The 20,557-nt window shown below is 38.9% G+C and overlaps 1 protein-coding gene across 22 annotated transcripts in view; it reads right to left on the reverse strand.

Moving 5' to 3' along the window:
- ABLIM1 (actin binding LIM protein 1) overlaps positions 1-20,557 on the reverse strand; it is a 199,220-nt gene that overhangs the window by 22,734 nt on the left and 155,929 nt on the right. For all 22 annotated transcript variants that reach the window (XM_027648216.1, XM_027648231.1, XM_027648230.1 and 19 more), the window contains 4 exons: positions 15,710-15,787; positions 13,472-13,627; positions 8,775-8,810; positions 7,363-7,492 (listed from right to left, as the gene is read on the reverse strand). In XM_027648216.1, the coding sequence (XP_027504017.1) occupies positions 7,363-7,492; positions 8,775-8,810; positions 13,472-13,627; positions 15,710-15,787 (400 nt within the window). The remainder of the gene's footprint in view (positions 1-7,362; positions 7,493-8,774; positions 8,811-13,471; positions 13,628-15,709; positions 15,788-20,557) is intronic.

Raw genomic sequence — 20,557 nt, forward strand, 5'->3', positions numbered from 1 at the left:
ATATTTCACCACTGCTGATTTACCAAACCTGAATCTAATGCCTAAAAACTTTAGTTCCATTTTGCACACACTGTTTGTTCCACTTGTAGGATTACTCTTATTGGGACTCCTTTGCCTCCTAACAATGCACCTCAGCAATCCAACGGCCCTGAAAGTTCCTGTGTCTTGCCAGAGCAAGAGGGCTGTTGCAGAACCATGCTGGTTGATCCCCAAATATCAAGACTTAGCAGCCAGATATCCAAACGCATGGCTCTGTGTGTACCTTAAAAGAATGCTGCTGCCTTTTACACTGTGCCATTCTTCATACTAGGGAGAACCATCCGCATGGGTGCTTATTTTACATGAGTGGGGATGATCACAATAGTGAAAAGAAGGGGAACATCAAATCCCTTCCATTTTCAAATATGCACAAAGGCTTAGAAAACCTTAGGAAAACAGATTAAGAAAAAAATGGAGTAGGGGGGTGATGAGAATGATAACAAGTACAGGAGAGCTATAAAACACAAGAAAAAGGAAATTGCAGGCCTCCTTTCACCTACAGGTTTCCTATGTCCTGTTAGACGACCCAAAACCTTGGACTCAGCACATTTCTTATTTATATATTTGGGGTGAGGGATAGGTGTGGGAGAAGAAAAAAAAGAAGTTTTCCTTACAATTTACACAAAAAATCATCTTTTACTTGAACAGTCATCTGCCAATGTAAAAGGCACCAAAAGGGAGAAAAAAATGCTCTTTACAAACCTTGTTGAAAGAGATGTGCCACAGAGGCCTCTGCCAGTGTACAAGTTAGCCCATCTGCATATACATGTTTTATAAACTACATGCCCATTTCAGGGGGCTTGGTTGTACAAAATTTTTCCAGAAGAATGCATGAGCAAAATTCTATATTTACCACTTTGACATTTCAGCCCTAAAAGACATGATGTTCTTTCAACCACGTGACTTGATAGTGGTTTTCTAATTCGGGTGCAGCAATGCTGAGCTTCTGGCCAAGTAACAGTAAGTGCTAGGTTTACTAACTCTGAAAAGCAGTATGAATGATTAATTAAAACATTTTTGCCATATCTCAATCTATGGTCCTTTACTTAGCAATTCTACTTCTCCAGCCTTTGAGATTTTGTGATGGTGAAACACCTCACTTGGTTAAGCTGATTTTACTTATGTCTTTTGTTTGTACTGAGAAATTATGAGTTACTTTTCAGCAAAATCATTATTCCATAAGGCAAAAAACCGCCCATCAATATTGATATAGTCTCAAGATATAGAGACATGTCACTCCGCCTTTCTGCTTCCATTAGCAATTAGTTCACTCAATGAAAGAGAAGAACAAAAGGGATTTATTGACCTGTGGACTTGTCACAACGAAGGAGTCACAAATACATTTTACCTGTTGGGAACTGGGAGTCAAAATGTGGGCATGTTCAGTTTGCAATGCCTCAATCACCAACGCTAAAAATACAGGGAAGAAATCCTTCTTATACCCCTCCCTATCTCAGCCAGATGCAACTAAGTATGCTCACACAAATAAATGTGTGCTGGCTAATCTTGTATCTGGGACACAGATAATTTGTTTAGAGAGAACTGGTAATGCTGTATAATGCATCCAGTACCAGACAATTACTGTGGTACCATCCTGCACATGATGCTCTACAGATGTCTCTGCTGGCTTGTATTTCCTGGGGTTCCTGTGCAGTCTCTCCCTTTCTAATTACTCCTACCAGTAGTGACAAATAACTCTCCTTTACACCTGCTAGGATGGCAGACTCATTACCTCCAACCTCTGCAAGAGGGAATAGTACATGTACTTAGCTTCTCATTAGACCATCCCTGAGGAGATCACTCTCAGAACAAGGTTTAAGTGCTTCAGATGCAGCTGTAAAATCACCACTGGGCTCACTGTGTGATTCACAAGCTCAGTTCACAGAATCAGGACAGAAAACCCACACGCAACCAACACTGAGCCTTCTGTCGGCTTGCAGTCTAGTTGCTCTACTTCTCAATAAACATAGGAAAACAAACAAAAATACCTGAAACCCTAAGTCCTATCCAGGTTTTGTCAAAGTATCATTCATCACCTTGTCCAGATGTGTAGCTCTTATTTCACACACAAAACTGAAAATCATGGAAGAGCCAAAACAGCTGTTTTCCAGAGCAGAACTTTCAGCTGCATCCACAAAACCCTGGAAATAGTTATCATGTACAGAGATTATTTGATTTCAGAAAGATGCCTCAGGGAAGGAAAGCAGGAACCTATGAAAACCAAGGCCCAAATTCACTATAAAGGTGGGTAGATTCCTCACAGGAAGGGTCTGTGAGCAAAGGAATACACAATACTTTGGAGCTCTCTATATGGAAATCTTATGGGAGCTTTGCAATACACTTGAATGCCTTTGAAAAATTCTAGGCATGTGAGATGAAATCCTGGCTCTCAATAAGACCTTTGTCTCTGATTTCAGAAGGGTCAGGGTTTCTTTCATTTGTGGACTTGTTTTGATTCTTTTATAGCAAAGACAGTACTTTATTGAGACAAGACCAAATTCAATGGGGAGTCCAAATCAGATTAGATGAAGTCTAAGCTGATGCATATTACATGCTTTTCCAGTTTATTCAACATATATGTTCCATCAAAAAACTTCACTAAGAGTTTCTGAGGCATATTTAGTCCCTTTCACTCCTCCAATTTCTTGACTTTTGCCTTTAAACCTTATGTTGTATGAAAACACACTGAAACTGGTCTAAATGTCTATTTTTCTGGCTTGATTATACAAAATAACACAAGTGAAATGTGTCATATAACACTTTAATTATCATTATGCCGTTTGGAAATCACACCCCTTTACCAAAGCAGTTTAGGCACGATCCATATTTTCTGACTCTTAAAAGAAGAAACCCTAAAACTACAGCTTTTTGAGGTCTTTCTTACAAACTTACATCAAGTTCACCTTCTTGCTAAAAGTACAAGTGAGAAATGCTGACCAAGTAACAAGGTGACCACATGACGCCTCTTTTTTGAATCACTGCAAATGTATCCATCACATCTAATTAACCCCAAACAGTGCTACTGTCCTCATTTCAGATACATTTACAAGTTCTAATTCCTTATTAGACACAGAAATGCTACTCCAGGAAAAGAGTGCAGTTCTTCAAACTCTGAAAACAGACACCTAGAATACCCGAGGCAATCCCTTAAAGGTAAGAATACCAGGGAGCTCCATTAGATGCAGCCAGTGCCAGAATGATCTCCCTTTTCTGCTGCACTGTGCTTCTTCCTCTCAACCAGTTGTTTGGCTGCTCTTTCAGTTCAGCCAAGTGAATTACAAGAAATGGGTACCTGCTACTTGCCCCTTCTCACATGTACAACATCACTGCGTGGTGAACACTGTCACAGTGACATGAACTTGAGCTTTCATGAGCTTTGCCGAGTTACGACATACAAATGATGCTCAGGCCTTCAGAAAATTGTGGATTCTTACAACATCTTCCATGGCATATCTGATGAAAACCATCCCCACCCCTTTGCCTATAGCGCTTGCAATCCCACTTGGCCTTTTGTGCCAATAACTGAGAGAGACACCTGATCTATACACCAGGTAATTCTTTGAAATCTGAAAACAATAAGCATGGATTTCCAATAGTTCTTCTCATTTATCTGTTGAAGAAGCTATTTTCTCAACTGAAAAAGAATGAAAATGCCACTTGAAAAAGTGTGAGCATTCATTTTTATTTACAGCAAAGAAATGTTGAAATTGCAAGGACTATGAATTAACTGCATGCTGAAATGAGCACTGTATCTATTTTTAAGGGTCCCAATTTTTTTAAGTGAGGTATTTTTTTAATAGTGACATAATAGGAAGGTGGACAGTGCAGATTAACAAAAATCATCTAAGAAAAGGCAAGAATAAAATTAGTAATGGTGATCTGAATGCCTAAAGATGTATGATGTTGAGATCTATTATCATTTCTTGAAAGTTCATGGCAACAACTTTCTTGAAAGTTCATGGCAACAACTTTCTTGAAACTGCTTTTGATTATCTCCAATTTATGATTAACTACATTCATCAATGCTGCCAGATTAGAATCTATGTTCAATTTACACAGCTACCTCTTTTTGAGTTCTTGAAGTGATATAAGCTTGTGACCTTCTCCCCCAAAAGAAGAGATGGCCCAGTCAGAGTGCTCCAGTAGAAATTAACATAAAACTACATTCACAGAAAGCAAGAAACAAAACTAAAATCTTATTGAGTTAAAAATCAGTTCCTTGAAGGGATACAATAAAAGAACAATCCTTCTCCAAAACAAATAATGGGAAATAAAAGATTTAGTAAAAGACTAGATCCTTAAATAATGTAAATCATTGCAATGCTACTGCCTTTAGCAGAGCCTGCCAATTCACATTAGTTGAAGAAAGGTCTGGAGATTTTAATTTTACTTTGCTGGGCTCTAATCATTGCCAATGTGGATAATAATGATTAACTGCATTGTTGCCATTGATATTTATATAACATTTTTCTTCTCCATATTTTTGATCACCTTGCTCTCATTCAGGCAATAGTGTAGTCAATTTCTCGATGCATGCTTTAAGAATGTGGAACTAATAATTAAATTTTATATGCTAACTGCTAAAGTGATTGTTATGCACTGCTTTAGAAAGAAGCTAAACTAGGCACGTACAGGTTCTAAATAGCAAATGACAGTGGTTTTCTGTGTATTTCTACCAGGTAAATGCTTGGTGGCTCTTCAACTAGGGCCCTTAGAAATGACATATTTCCTCCAAAAAAGGACATTATGTCTATGCTAACGTAGTTCTAAGTGCAACAGCACATTTCGAGGCATGCTCAGCTACACAGCCAACGACCACCTTACAGAGATACACCTTATCAGCTTTGCCAGAATGCTAATAAATCTCTAGCCTGGAGGGTACTCCCTGGAGAGGCCTGGCTCCTTACCTTTGACATGGGGGATGAAGTGGTGTCGGAAGGGGGAGTTGGGGCGGGAGTCATGGTGAGAGGAGCTGAGACTGCTCGTGCGCAGGTATGACAAGCGCTGCACACCAGTAGGGAGCAGCTCTGCGGCAGCAGGGAGTCGGGGGGCAGAACACAATGAAAACAAAGAAAAACAATAAGAGAAAGGCAGGGAAGGAGGCTTCAGAGGAAGGGAAAGAAAAAAGGCATTGAACAATTAGGATTCTGAAAAGAAGGAAGGAGAAAAAAAAAAAGGTTAAAGACGTACCAAAGGGTTCATAAATGTTAGACAAAATTACAGGAAGTATTAGAAGAGAGGCTTAGATTTGTACTGCATCACTAATTTAGCATAACATTATTGGCTTAATGAGCTTCTGATCTATGCCTTGTTACCTGAAAGTAGCTTGCTACCAGCATGCAAACATCACAAACACTGATGCTCAATTAGTTAAGAAAGCAGCTGGTTTGGAAAGTGCCTGACCAAAAAATGTCAGCCAAGAGGCATGCAAGCTGTTTTCTATAGTTTTAAGACATTCCAAAAATGCTGCCAACATCAGCTAGGGCACAGCAGGAGGAAAAGGCTGCAAACTTTTTCAGAGCTTGTATGTAGCACTCAATTTTTGAAGAACCTTATGCTGACAACGTCAATACAGCAGTTCACTTCTCTCTCAAGGGCTAGCTGGGAGCAAAAGAGAAGATATCTGGGGCCCCTGGGTTTATTGAGAGAGAAATTATTCTTGCAAATAACATGGTGAAAAGAAGTGCCATTAGGAGAAAACAGGTAAATATACATGTGCTATTATTCAACATGAATAATTATTGTGGGAAAATAATTACTGTAGAAAAATTATTAAAGTAGTGTTAGTGATTACCCCAAAGCAGAGTAGAAAACATCAAATAATGAATTTGACAGAATTACTTCTCTGTCACGTGAGGAACAGTAACAGGTGAGTCAAAGACGAGAACATATGAGCAGAGATAAGTTTGAACAAATATCTTCTTAGAAAATCCTTCAGGGTGTGGACTTTTCAAGATTTTATATTTGGATCCAAACTGTGGCTTGAGCCCATCCACTCATCACAAGAGTTACATCAACAGAGACTGCTTCTGGGAAGGTCTTTGACTGAACACAGACAGTAAAACTCAATCACAGTAGAGTCTGGAATAGAACCTGGATTTGTTCATATCTCTGACACAACTGATATAAATGGAAAAATCCCCTCAGAATTGTCAGAATCAAGAGACAGAAGTTTGCAGCTTTTTCACGCTTTCAAGTCTCTTTCAGTTTCAGTTGTAACGTCATCTTAAAACACAGTCATGTTGTCAGCACTAAGTATCAGACACAATTTGCTTCTGTCCCACCTCCCCTGGGTCCCGTAAATAAGGCATTCACTGACAGACACAATTGGCTGCTTTCAGCCCACCCCCACTAGGAAATGGCTACAGCATTCAAGTTCCACAGTGGTGGCTCTATTATAAATCTTTAATTTTAAAAATGCAGCTCCTATTGCATATGGGCTTTTGGCATCCCAACTGTTCAGCTGTAATCACCAAGGAAGATGAAACCGTGCGATTGTATCACTTAATTTAAAAACAGATTACAAAGATTTAATTCATTACCATACACAATAAAATCAGTCTTGAAGAGTCTTCAATGAATAGCATTTAGCAATACATTTTTACGCTGTTTGGGTGTGGATGAATAGTTCATTTTTATGTCTAGCTTTTCTATACACAACCAGTAATTTTGAATGCACTGGGAACCTGAACGACCTGTACATTTTCTAGATTGCACAGAGAACTTGCACATCACTGCTAAAACAGAAAATGAAGTCTGTGTTTTCAAGTGTTCCCAGGCAATTGCCTATGGCTTTAATTAAGAAAGATACCTTGTGAACCATGAGTACATGCTTTAAAAAATGACTAACAATTTGGAACATATGGGTGTTTTGCTGCTGAATATGAGATTCTATGGTGGTACCAAGCTTTAAATGAATTTTTTAGAAGGGAGTAAACCTACATTACTGACTTCTGTGTAGTCAAGCCATAATTTTTGTTTCCAATATGTGATACTTTTTCCAAATTCCAGAATGAAGTTTGTGATTCACTGCTGCAAATATTTGCTTGCTTTCAGAAACATACAAATATTTTAAAAATAATTGATCGGAAATGAAACCAGAAGATACATATTTATGACATAAGCAACACTCATTAGCCTAGTGCAAAAGACTACAACAGTCAAGAGCAAAAAAAACAGATAGAAAACGAGATATTAAAATATGCAACAATTTTTCAATCCTGACTTTTCACTCCTAAAAGAAACAAGTGCTTCACTGCACCACTAAGTGGCATAATAAAGAAACAATAGTTTTACACATACTTCTAATGCAGTTGCCCTTACCAGGTCTGTGGAAATGCTGAGGGGAGCGTGACATGGTGGGTGTGTAGCTGTGACGACTGTACACTGGAGAATTGATGGAGCCCTGACTAGTAGACCTGTGAATCATGCGATCCCGGACATCCTGGTAACCCTGCAGAACAGAAACATTCACTAATAAATGTAAATGCACATTACACACCTTTAGCAGCACTTAACTTCCATGGATCTGAAGGCATCAGCTGAAGCTACTGAAACAGCAATATCCCTTAAACTTTCAACCTACTTCATTATTACTGTTCTCCAGTGATCTGTTCCAAAGAGTTCAATCCATTTTTATAGTCAAGGACAGAGTTCATTCTTGGAAGGTTCCAACCCCACCTGTAATTTCTGTTAAATTCTATATAATCCTAGATTTGCCCACATTCCGTGACTCCACAAGGGAAGCTACAGCCAGAATATGTCTGTCCTGCAATGTCCTGCACAAGACATATGAGTTTGCCTTCAGCTGGTTAACCTGGCAGCAAAAATTCAAAAGCTACAGCACAGCGTTCTCTGCCTAAATTTACCATATGTCACAACTAGCTACATCAATAGGTATTTACTATCCAAATTAGATTCCCTTTGCATCAGAAAACATGACACCTTCTCATATAGCGAAATTCAATTTATTTGGTTTCCTGGGGAAAAAAGCCAACAAAAGAAAGAAACAAAAAAAACCCCCTCAAAACAAACCCACCCCCCAAAAACCTCACAAAGCAAACCAAACTAGAACAAAAGGGAAAGGACTGATGTTAATTCATGAAGATTTACAAGAAATTTTATAGTCACTTTTTCAACACATAGAAATGAGTACAACTTTTACGGTGCAAAAAAAGCAACACTCTCCGCCCTCAAAATGATAATGCATAAGCAATAGTATCTATTGTATCATGACAAATTACTTCCCAAATGGTTTATATATTAATTTCATTTTATTATGATGTTCAATTTAACTTCTATGCAAAAACAAACCAAACCATAGTTCTGTTTTCTTCAAGACAAAACTGCAAATGTTTCAGTAGCAAACATGAGTTATCATTTAGTTGCTTAGAGCAGCATTTTATCTGATGTAAATCATCCAGCTCTCAGGATGGGAATCTGACTGTGCCACAGGAAGGAGGAATGTACCAGAAGTGACGCCTGCTGGACAAAGGGCTCTGCTTTACAAACAGCAATAGAGGAGGAGTGGCAGCTTCATGTTTTGTACAATCTGTCAATAAGAGCTTAAGTTTCCTTCTTAGAAATAATTTTTGTTAAGTTTCAATATTAGAAAACATGTCTATGTGGCAAACTGAGAGGAATCAGACTGATAACAAAACCAACACCCGGGTTTGCTCAACTGAATAACTGTAATCACAGTAAGAGACTGCCCCCAAAGGTTCCACCAGACTTACTTCTGCAGAAGGGGTAGGTGATAATGTCCTTGGAGACTGCAAAGACATAAAACATAAGGTTATGAAATATCATTGCATTCACTGGGCCAGAAAATGGTAATCTAAACATTGCTGCAGATACTCTGATATATGGCAATGTAAAGTGGCAATGCAGAAATTACTGAGGCCATTCCATCATCAGAATTTGCTTTTTCCACATTGCTCAGGAACTGGTCCATAAATCACTGAAGTTTAAAGTTTCTGGGAGAATCTTTACATGGGTGATTAATTCAGTCAAGTATGCAAGATCATCTTAGCCATCTAATCACTGTGGTAATTAAAACATAGCTGTGAAGATCAAAATCAGAAAGAGTTATTAATTTAATAACTATGCCTGTTATGAAGAAATCTTTAAAATGGAAATCAAAAGTAAATAAACTTAACTCAGAGCTTTGCATGGAAAATCAAAATACAGAATATCTTTCAGGATGAAGCATGTTTTTCCTCCAACGCACACACTCTGGCAAAAATGTGCTTCTCCCCAAGGCCTTACATTTCATACTCATGCAAAGGAGCATGTAGTTGTCATCAACATTTCTTTGATATGACCTCCTTTAAATCTCTGTGTTCCTCCATGGTTATGTAAGAACAGACAGGAATTACAAGCAAGTGTATTGAAAGAACTGCACAAAGGCCAGTGGGCAGAAATATGCACAATATTATGAAAAGTTTCTATAACACAGATAGGGAAACTGAGGCAAGAAATACCTTTAGAAATGAGACATATGATTATGCATACATTGATGGTATGAACAAGAATAAAGGCCATGTATAATTACCAGTTATGTGCCCTTTAATCACCAGACAATTTGGAGTTGGAAGATGAGGACTTAATTATTTTCTTTGTGCACAAAACTTCAATATTATTTGTCATAATAAACTGGGCAAGTGATTATGCTTTTAAATAAGACCATAATTATTACAGAATGATATAGTTTTAAGATAGTATCTCAGAAGCAAAACTGCAGATTCTGGTCTAACTACTACAGTAATGTACAACAGCAGTAGTGTAAAGCATATGCAGAACTTCTGGTATTAAATATCCAGCTATATATTTTGCATTGAGAGACCATTAAATCTCACAGAGCTGGTGACACTGGGAATGCAAAGTATCCAAACAAAGGAGCTACATTTTTTTATTGGATACAGAACATCTCCTTTTCAGCAATTTTCCATAAAGTTTTTAAAGACTGCTTTTGACACTTTCAGTCAAAGCCTTGAATGTCTTCTACATTCTTATTTTCCTAATTCTTATAATCTAACAACAGCAGCTCTAAAAGCTTTGCTCCACATGAAACGTATCATACACAGTGCTTTGGACCATCATACTCCATAAAAACCAAGAGCTAATCTAAAACTCTTAATATGAATCAAAAGACCACATATTGTGAGGTGCATTCCCCCATTTATCTACTAGTAATTCATGTGTTACTCTAAATAAACAAATTTCCATCACCTGCTGTGGTTACCTAGATGCTAAGGTGATGGCTACAGTAAAAGGTAGTCACAGGAATCTAAGACTGGGAAGGCAGTCCAGAAAGTAGCCTGCTGAATCCATATATTTTTTCCTTTCATATATTTTTACTCCCTCACTACCTGACATCATCTTGTCGCTTTTTGAGAAATGGAACCACACTCCACAGCCAAGTTACTGTTTATCATGCACAGGTGAGCTGTCATATCTCAAACTCTGAGGCTGCCAAGGAATGTTTGGTTCAGGGTTTATGAGGTCTTTTAAAACCTGGTGTATTGCAGAGTCTACACTATAATCAGTTTGAAATACATCGTGCAGATGGCTGAGAAAAGCAGCTCTTTTCCAGAACAGTAAACCAGTGGAAATACAGAGTGACAACTCCAGATAGGGAAGAGAAAGAAGAGGAAGGGGAATGGGAAGTGGAAAAGGACCCATTCTGACCAAAGACACAGTGAAACCTCTACTGCCCTAATACCTGAAGTTGCACAGGTCATTTTGTGCTCCGGGAAGTTTCTACAAACTTTATAGGTGTACTTCTGTAACACAAGTTCTCACTGATGCCATTTTAACTGTCTTTTAATTGAACTACCAGGTGGGATGCCTTCTCCATTTTGAAGCATCTACGACATTAGAAAAAACTTTTTCTCATTTTATGACAGCTTGTTTACTGAAAGCTGTTACGGACATTCAGTGCTTTCAATAGAGAGAATACATGAAATAAAGGACACAGAGCTAAAATGTTCCTTCTCTCTGTCTCTCTCTCTCTCTCTCCACATATATATGTGTGTGTGTGCATATATATATATACACACAACAAAGATCAGAGCTGAGAAAAGACTTCGGTACTCATCAGGTTGCTGCTCACAGGGCAGAATGGCAAGAGCTAAAGAACTTGAGTATCTGACGATTTCTGGAAACATTATCACTGTGTTAAGGGCCAGCTTCGGTAGCAAAAATTAATTTGCAAATTTCATTCGTATCTTTTAATCTCGTGCACGCTCGGAGCTCACCCGCGAGGGGGAGCTGTGGGAGAGCGCTGCCTCCCGAGCTCCACAAACATCGGGATTCTCCTGAAAAAGGGACCATGAGTGGGAAACCTGGCAGAGCACTTCCCTGCCACTGCAATGAGGATGACAGTCTCATGCTGTGTTTTCGCACTTTCTGTGGCTAAAGTATGTCATTGTTTTGTAGCTCATTCCCTATAATTAAGGTTTGACTCCATCTCTGGATCAACTTTGGTGCCTCTTGCACATTTCCCTTATACACACAGAAATCTTTCTTAGCTGAGACTGGTGATCCATTTTTTTTTTTTTTTTAATCATGGTGAGGGGCATTTCTAGTGTAGAATAAACTCAGGGTCCTCTTTTATTTAACATCACCAATTCCCCCCCCCCCTCTGCAAAGAGAATGCAGGTTAAATCACTCAAGAGTCTGCAAATCCCTGCCATGACTAAACATGTCACCTCCCTTGCTTTTTAAAGATGATGGTGACTGATGTAGATGTATCCAGATTGTTGTCATTCGACTATCACAACACAAACACAAGGTAAGGGACCACTCTACCCCAATGGGCTTGTGTTCTCATCAGGGCAAGGGAAGGGAGGAGAAACAGATACAAAGAGGTGAGGTAACTTGCCCAAGGTGACAGAAGTCAGCAGTAGCATTGTGTGAAAAAACCAGTTCTTCTGTTTCCAGAACAAATTTCTGTACTCACTAGAAATTAACTGAATTTAATGCTGGTGAAAATATGATATAAGGAAACCCCAAAGGCTTTTGCTTATTCCCAGAACAAGCATAAAAGCAGGCAACTTACACCATACTGCTTTATCAGCTTCCAACATGCTGCTTTGTCAGTAAGGAGCTTCCCTTTAAGGATGAACAAATAGTTTACCTTCTCTGGTGAAATTAGTTCTTCCTCTGTAACTAACAAGAGACTTGTGTTTGTAGTGGGTTTTGTGGAACGGGTCAGGCCTGCTGGAATTGGTCAGAGGTCACCAATGGTGACCACTCAGTGGTTTTGAACCAGGTGCCAGCTGGATACACTACCAACATAAATCGGAGGAGGGAAATTCTGTAATGTTCTGACCCGTTAATCTCTTTATTTTATTCCTGAGCTGAATAGTGTCCTGAATTTTCAATTAATGTTATTATTTAAGAAGCTATAAATAAAACATTAAAGGACAAAGGAGAAAAACTGAGGGAGCTCTGACCTGCTGGTGGGCAGAACACTGCTAAGAAAGCAGATTATCAGTCACACTGATCTGGGCATCTACAGACCACTGGTGCTTGAATGATTTACTGTAATTCTTTTCTCCTCAGCTCAAATTCATACTCAATTCAGTTGTAATCAGTAAAGTCATTGAGACTGCAAGGAGGTAAATCCATTTCCGTGTCCATTTAGATTTGCATTCAGGAAGTCTGATTTACAGAAAGATGGTATTACATGACAAAACCTGCTTCACAGTCTGCACTGGAATCATGTAAATAGTAACTGCAGCTATGGAAATTCACCTGAGAAAACTGGGGACCCTACAATCTGAAAGATACTTTTGAATACAAGTTTAAGAAAATAGAGATAGCTTTCTCTTATCATTGCATGATACAGGAATCCTTACTAAATATTAGCAGTTTAAAATGTGAGGCAGGTATTTCTATAATACAACTAACCTGCTTTCCCAGGTGGAAGAGCACTTCATCCTGACCCAGTTCAGATTTTATCCAGAATGTCTGGCAAAGTGCTCCGGCAATATATTTCCCTTCAGTATGTGTGAGATAAAGTATCCTGCTGCTCTTAAGTCCTGCTTCTACCATAGAATATCATGGTATACCTCACGTTGTGTTGTGAATATCAGTGCTCCCCAGCACAACATGAGGCTTTTGCCCCACATTCTGGACTTTGCTGTACCCAAAGACTAGGATATCCATGAGAGTTATGAGGATTCACACGGAGACAGCCTGCAAGCCTCCCCCCGCCATTCCTCTGCCAGTGGCTGGTGTTGATTTGGTGTCCAGTTGTGCAGTTTCACACACAAGGCATCATCATGAGTGTTCCCATTAACCCCAGACAAAACAGACAAAAAGCACTGTGAACAGCAGCAGCAACAGCATCTAGGAGTGTCAATTAGAAGCGAAGCAGGCTCTGTACAAAGCACACAGCGGAATGAGTTGCTAGTTGGTTCATTACCTCTCCAAGACTCTGTCTCTCCTGTCTGTCCTCGTAGGCGGAAGTGTAGAATGGCTCATAAGTAATTAGGTCTGGACGTTCAATGTCATAAATAGCCTTGACTTTGGGAATGGCTGCTAAATCCTTGTAATCAAGGATTTCATTGTCTACTTTTGCCTGAAGGTCAAAGACAGAAGATAAATTAACTTACACAAATGCACTGGCAATTTCTGTTTTACACAATTTATGATTTTGTGTATTTGTTGTCACACTGTTGCTATGAAAACTCTTTTTGGCACTCTACATGCAAAGTGAATGCTTCTTGTTCTTCTCCAGCAGGCCTCCTCTGCAACAGTTCACACTGTTTTCTTGGTTTAGGGAAGAAAGAACATGGCATATATAGTTCTATATACAAAAGTTTCTTATCCCCAGTAGTGAGCTGGAAACTTCAGCTCTGCAAATGATTCATTTTTTTGCCTCAGGCAAGTATTGTCACCTTTCTGCTCTTGTTTTCCCACATGCAAAATGTGTGATAACATCGATTTAGTTTGCAGATTACAGAGATTACAAGGGGATTCCATGCTGAAGACCACAGACAGGTATTCAACTTATAACTGTGCACACAAGAGGAAACAGAACTTATTAAAAGGAAATAAAAAGACAAGGAGGACTGTGAGGACTGGGTATCCAAACTCCCACATGAAATTATTAAATTGCACTCTTCATTCATCCTATACCCAAGCTTCTGACTAAGACATCCGCTGCTGACCAACTGCATGGTACTGGTATCAACTATTTTTTCCACTAAGACTGCAAGGAACTCTTGACTAGTTAAAAATGGAAGTAGGAAATCAGTTCCAAAGTCAGACGCATACACTAGAAGGAGCTACAAAGAGGCTTTATGTTTAGAGAGCTAATATCTTTCCTTATAAAAAGATTTCTAAAAAATATCATCATACATTTTTACCTACCTTACAGAAGAAGGATACTCAAATTGTTTTTCAACACTTCTACTAGATTTTTTATTTAGTCATAGTGGGCTGCATAACAAAACTCACACTCAGTTCTGTTCTTTCTGAGTACTAGGGCCTAGTATTTTCAGATTAACATGCATTTGCCTTTCCAAGCTCTCTAACAACCACTGGTCTTTGTGATTCTTAAGCAGTGCCATAAACTAGAAACAATACAGAACAGTTTTTGCTAGAGAAACTAGGTTTGAAATAGCTGGGAAATTCACTGTCTAAAAACAGCCTCAAATCTGTTTAGCTTTTCCTTACCAGATATAATAAAACACCTTAAACAAATGTAACCATAAAATATGTAGGTATATTAACACATGTTATTTCTGTAGTATTTTTACCACAGTCTGTTAATGAGACACAAATATGTCTGGATATTCTTAATTCAAAATAAATAAGTATAGATATTTTTTGTAGACCTCGGTCTAAGCCACCATGTTGCCCTACAGACTGATTTGGAGCAGCAGTTCAATTTCATACACTACAGTTTATAAAATATATTACCAGCAGAATGGCAGTTCTCCAGGACATGCTCTGTGTTTTGATACCTGCAGTGTGTTTTGATACCTGCAGTGTGAACACCTTTCACATATCAGCTAATTTTTGTGGTTGTTGAAATGCACAGAAGAACCAGAGTTGAACTCAGACTCAGGACTTGAGATTTGTGATTTTGGTGATTTTTCTGCATTATTATACATGCAACTGATACATTTCTGTGTCTTACATTACATTTTCACCCATATAGTTTCAAGGTTATCTATAAAATCAGTGATTCAGCATTATGGTTAGTTACATTTTTGATCTTAAATTCAAAACACCCTTCTTTTCACAACCAAAACATATGACTTCTGAAACAGAAGGTGTTGGATCAATCAGGCTTCTTTCAGTGTAGCTGACTCTCCTCCCCACATCCTGCAAGTGCAGACAGCAGATCTCTCAAAAACTGTGTATCAAAGTGCACAGATCTCCTCACATAACCCTTACAAAGCCAAATGAGCCGTCTGCTTTCTGTCCCCCTTCACATCATGAAGTGACTTCAAGAGATTTACTGTATCTTTCCAAGGGAAATGTGACCTGGAAAAGGCCTACTCTGCCCTCGAAGTCCTACAATTATAAAACCTACATGGAGAATTAATGATTTCACCACTAGAATAAAGGCATTGGCATCAGTGTAACAGTGACTCATTTCAGCATGAGTATTTCATGTGCAAGCAGCCTATTCCTCAGAAGTAATACTTACATAGATAGTGTGGCCTGGAGAGCCAGGTATACTGGAACCTGGTCTGGAATAAATGCTTTCTGATGACGTTCTTGTAGGCTGAAAAACAAAAAGTAACTTTTGAAAGCAACCTGAAGCCATCAACATTGGTAATTTTGAGTTTAAATGAAGAAATCTGCACACATCTTGAAATTAACTGAATTAAGGAAAAAATGTCAACACAAATGCAAGCATTCTGGTAAATTTCACAATCTTGTGAGGCAAGTGGGCTGGTTGTTTTTTTTTTTTTTTGGTAGGGGAAGGAGTGCTGTGAGAGGGGAAGGAGGTTTTCTAAATCAAACAACGTAAAAGACTAGACCGACAACAATAATGAACAAAATCAAACAACACCTGCCAGAGACACTGCAGGAACCAAAGTACCATCCAGGATAGTCCTGCTGGTCATTTTAGCAAAACGTTAGTTCACAAACCACTAGAGGTATCAGCAGTTCAGCAGACAAAACTGTTGTGAGGAGCACAGCACACACATTATCACTTTCCAGGTGTTCAATCAATGGATTTCCATTATGAATACAGAACTGAATGCAGTCCTCCTAAGTAGAAGGACCTGAAATCCTTTGCTTGGAGCCGTTCCCTATATCTGCAGCACCATCTCAGGATGCAGCAGGGAAGTCAAACTGCTGGTTGAAATTCCATGATTCCTCATACTGCAAAAGTCATGATGTTTAATGACAACGTCTGAAATTCATGAGAACAGTCCCACCCCTACAGAGCGAGTGCTATTATGTTTAGTAGATTTTCCAACACTTTGTCAGGACTAAACAGACACTAAACAGATGCCCTGGGGGAAGTTTTGTGAGAGGAGAAAACTTATCACTGAGATGAGGGGATCCTGAAAACCTGATGAATTTGAAAAACATATATTTGATCAAAAGTCACTCTTGCTATTGTGGCAACTACTCCTGAACTTGGCATACAGCAGACACACAAAGGTAGTCAACCATATCCCACCTGCAACTGAGAAACCATAAACAATTTTTGCTCCCTAAGTGGCTGCAAAGAACCAAATCCCATCAAAAAGCAGTGCGTCAGCAGATGACTCTGATGACACCAGTGCACTGGGATACTTCAAAGTCACTTGAAATTAAACCCTGGTAAACAGTCCTTACCTCATCAGCTTGTGACGTTGAACTAAGGGACCTCCAGGTACACACTGAAGAGAATCAAGGCTTGACAGCCTGGCTCACTGATTTTATATAGGAAGTACTGGAGTGAACACAAAAAGGCTACTGGATCTTTCTTATCTCTAAGCGTACATTTCCTGAAAGGATTTTTCAATTGACCTCAGAGACTTTCTACTTTTAATTTCATAGCCAGGAAATCTATTGGAACCATCCATATATGAAATGTTGAAGACTGATTGTGGATCAGACAGCAGGCTTTCTCTGACTTCATTTGTGGAAATGAAATCACCACACTCAGGGAGCACCAGAGGAATAAAAGGCTTTGAGTATGTGCCACCAAAACCCGTGAAGATTAAGATCAAACAGAAAGCAGATGTGGCTGTGGACTGATAAAGTCACAAATACTCTCCAGAGCACATCTGAGAACACTTTCTCAGCTGGACCTTTACATGTTTCTTTTCTCTCTGTAGCTGCAAATTCCTACATCTCAAAAGGGACAGGAATTTTTCAGCTGCCCTTAAGCTACTCCCATGATGCAATCAAACCAAAAAATCCAACAACAACCACTTGTTTCATGGAAATGTTACAAGAATTAAGCTGGAAAATCTGGCTGGCATTGGGAAACACTTTACTCCCCCTTCCATTCTTCCATTTCACTCTGTTTGAGTGGAGACACATGTAGCATTTTGCTGCAGTTGCTATGGAAAACAATTGTTTTCATTACAACAGAGGGAACAGTATTAAGTACTTGAGGTACTGTTAGGGGTGTCTCTGTTACCTTTGGCTTTTGGCAGACATACTTTAAGAGTTTTGTCTGCTCAATTCTCCATGCTGTAGGAAAACAAGTCTTAGAGGTAGTTATAGCTTATTCCCATTTGGCAGGCCCTTTGGATCTTTTGCAATTGCTTCAAAAAATGAGAAATTCTCAGCCCTCAGCCCACCTCCTTAGTCTCACCTCTTAGTGTCACTGCTAAAAATCTTTTCATTTAAGGAAAATTCACTTACATTTATCACTGCAGTGAATTTATTAAAAAAAGTTAAGACATCTTAGGAAGATAGTTTCAGCCATATCCTGCTAACAGCTTTCTTAGGTGCTCTTAATCCTGGAGTATAGGAGCAGTTGTCAGATGGACCGGCATGTTGCTGCACCTGTTCCTCATTTCCTCACTGTGTTTCTGCTCCAAGTTCCTCATTACCATTCCATTAATAAGGTCATGAGCCAGATATGACACCCTTTAAACCAGTTTTCTATTTTAGGTAATTCTTTCTGTGTACATCAATTTTACCTTCCATCTTCTGCAAAGCTCCACACAGCCTGGGCAGGATGCCATCCTGCCATCCACTGCCTGAGCACACGCTGCTCCTTTCCTGAGGAGCTGAATCCAAGTAGACCTGGAACTCTGAGGTTCCTCTATTAGCTCCCAGTCCTGTATCTTGTTTACATTTATAACATACCCTCAAAGACAGTGCATGAAAAAGGACTTCTACATCTACACTCACCCTTCCTGCCTCACTTTGCCCTATTTCTTGTTTTGAATTACACATGCTGTTTCCATCGCAGATGGCTGTTTCCTACTCTGCTGCTTCCCATATGGAATGGGAATCCTTCACAGCTTTTGCACTTTCCCCTAAAGACAATTGCATCACACTTAAAAACATTTATGCTGCTTGCCTAACAAACATACACTAAAGATTCCTTGATAAAAGCTGTTCCTCTGGCATACTTTTAGTTGCTATGGTTGGCTCCCCTCCTAAGAGACCTGTACATTACATTTTCATCAGCATTTGAGAATCCCTGACCCTGTGTAACACCACTGTGACTTTTTACATTAAACAGCTGGCAAGAGACACGCTGGAGGTCCAGTTCTGTGTTGATGTAACTGCAGTGGGGTGTAAATTCCACCTTAGAGGGGAGCTGATCAGAGCACAGGTAAATAACAGGAATAGTGGCTAGCCCTTAGGTAACCTTTAACACTGGAGATGTGGTGATAACGTGAGCTTGTCTTGCACACATTATTGGAAAAAAACAGGTAAAGAAGAAGGAAACAATCTTTAATATGAACACAATAATTTAGAGGTATTTACTTCCATCACAGTAGCATTCACTTGTTCTACACTCCCAGCAACCAAACAAGTTAAGCTGCCTTACTCCTTCTACAAACAAATCTGGAACATTTTTGGTATCATTGTTCTTTTTCTTGAAGGAAAGAAAGTAGAGCTTTTCATAATGCCACCTTTGCGCAGAGAAATTTCAAGAAAAATTCGATTAAGAACTAATCTTTAATTTTTCTTTTCTTGTGGTACATGGCCTTTCTCCACTTTTTCTGACAGTAGAAGAGTCATCACTTTTTTTCTTTCATCTTCCACGCAAATGGATGCAACAGTAGTAAATATATCAATATGGGATGTCTGTACCAAATACAGAAACTCTATGAAGTATATGAAGAAAAACAATAGAAATTCAGTCAACAAAAAGTCATGCATGTCATTAAAGAAGCCAAAGGAAAAAAACAGATCACAAAGCATCTAAAGTATCTACAAGACTACTCGGTATTTCCCACTTTATCACACAGTTCTTATTTTTGTTTTTGTTCTTCATTTCATGCATTTGACTTCAACGCAGAAGTTCTTTACCAGTTTCATTTGCAGACTGGCAGAGGTAATACCAACTGTCATGCTCATCGTCTTATGTTCACTGTGAATTGAGTGCTCAATTATCATATCACCCATGCATATGCCCCAAATTGATAAACTTGATATTTTAATATTGGACTGCAAAGCTTAAGATGTTCATCTGCATTTACCTCTGTTTGTCATGTCATCATGCATGGTGCACCATCTAAATAAATAACTTCTAAAAAAAAAAGAAAAATAAAGAATTGAGCCTAGAGCCATTCACATCATCCAAATGCTGCTACAATGTGGTGGCTCTGGCATTCTGAAGTACAGATGTTCAGCATCATGCTCTATAAAAACTTACAGGTGCAGGCAACCAGATCAAAACTGATCCCAAGAACATCTGGTCAAGTGGATGCACTACTGCTTAACAAAGGCATCGTCCCCATTTACAGTACCTGCCTTAATTTTTTGATAGAGTTCATTATGCAAGGCGGTGATAATAGCTGCAGAGGAATGAATATGTTTTCACTTAATAACACTTAACATTATAGCTTCAGCAAATTCTCTAAACCTCAGAAGCTACTTTAAGTGAAGCATGTTTGTAAATAAGTTATTAGAAGTTTAGGATGGAATATCTTCTACTTGGCTGACACGAGTTTGCAACACCAAGGGATTTGGGATTTCTCAGTACAACGCTTGTTACTCTGACTACCTGCTTCATCAATTGCAAGGTTTTGTAGTTATTTAGGACTTGGAACCAGGGTTCACAAAACATAGGCTTCCTACAGATTTCAGTAATTTCCAGTGGCTGTGTACAAGACCAAGAAAGCCCCTCTGTGTCAGAGCATTCACTGTGCCTGTCTGCTATTTAACTGTACCCTCCTCCTTACAAGGGTGTTTCCTTCAAATGCATGCATTTCTTATTTCTCTGCACTATATATGCATCAAGACAAAACCAGTGAACAGGTTTAGTTCAAATTCACACAAACACAGATATTAATATGTTACAACTAATTTTTCTTTCCTTTTTAGGCACTAACGCCAGAGAGGAGAATGAATTTTCAGC

This window comes from Corapipo altera, unplaced genomic scaffold (assembly GCF_003945725.1).
Source record: "Corapipo altera isolate COAL_440 unplaced genomic scaffold, ASM394572v1 56, whole genome shotgun sequence".
NCBI lineage: Eukaryota > Metazoa > Chordata > Aves > Passeriformes > Pipridae > Corapipo > Corapipo altera.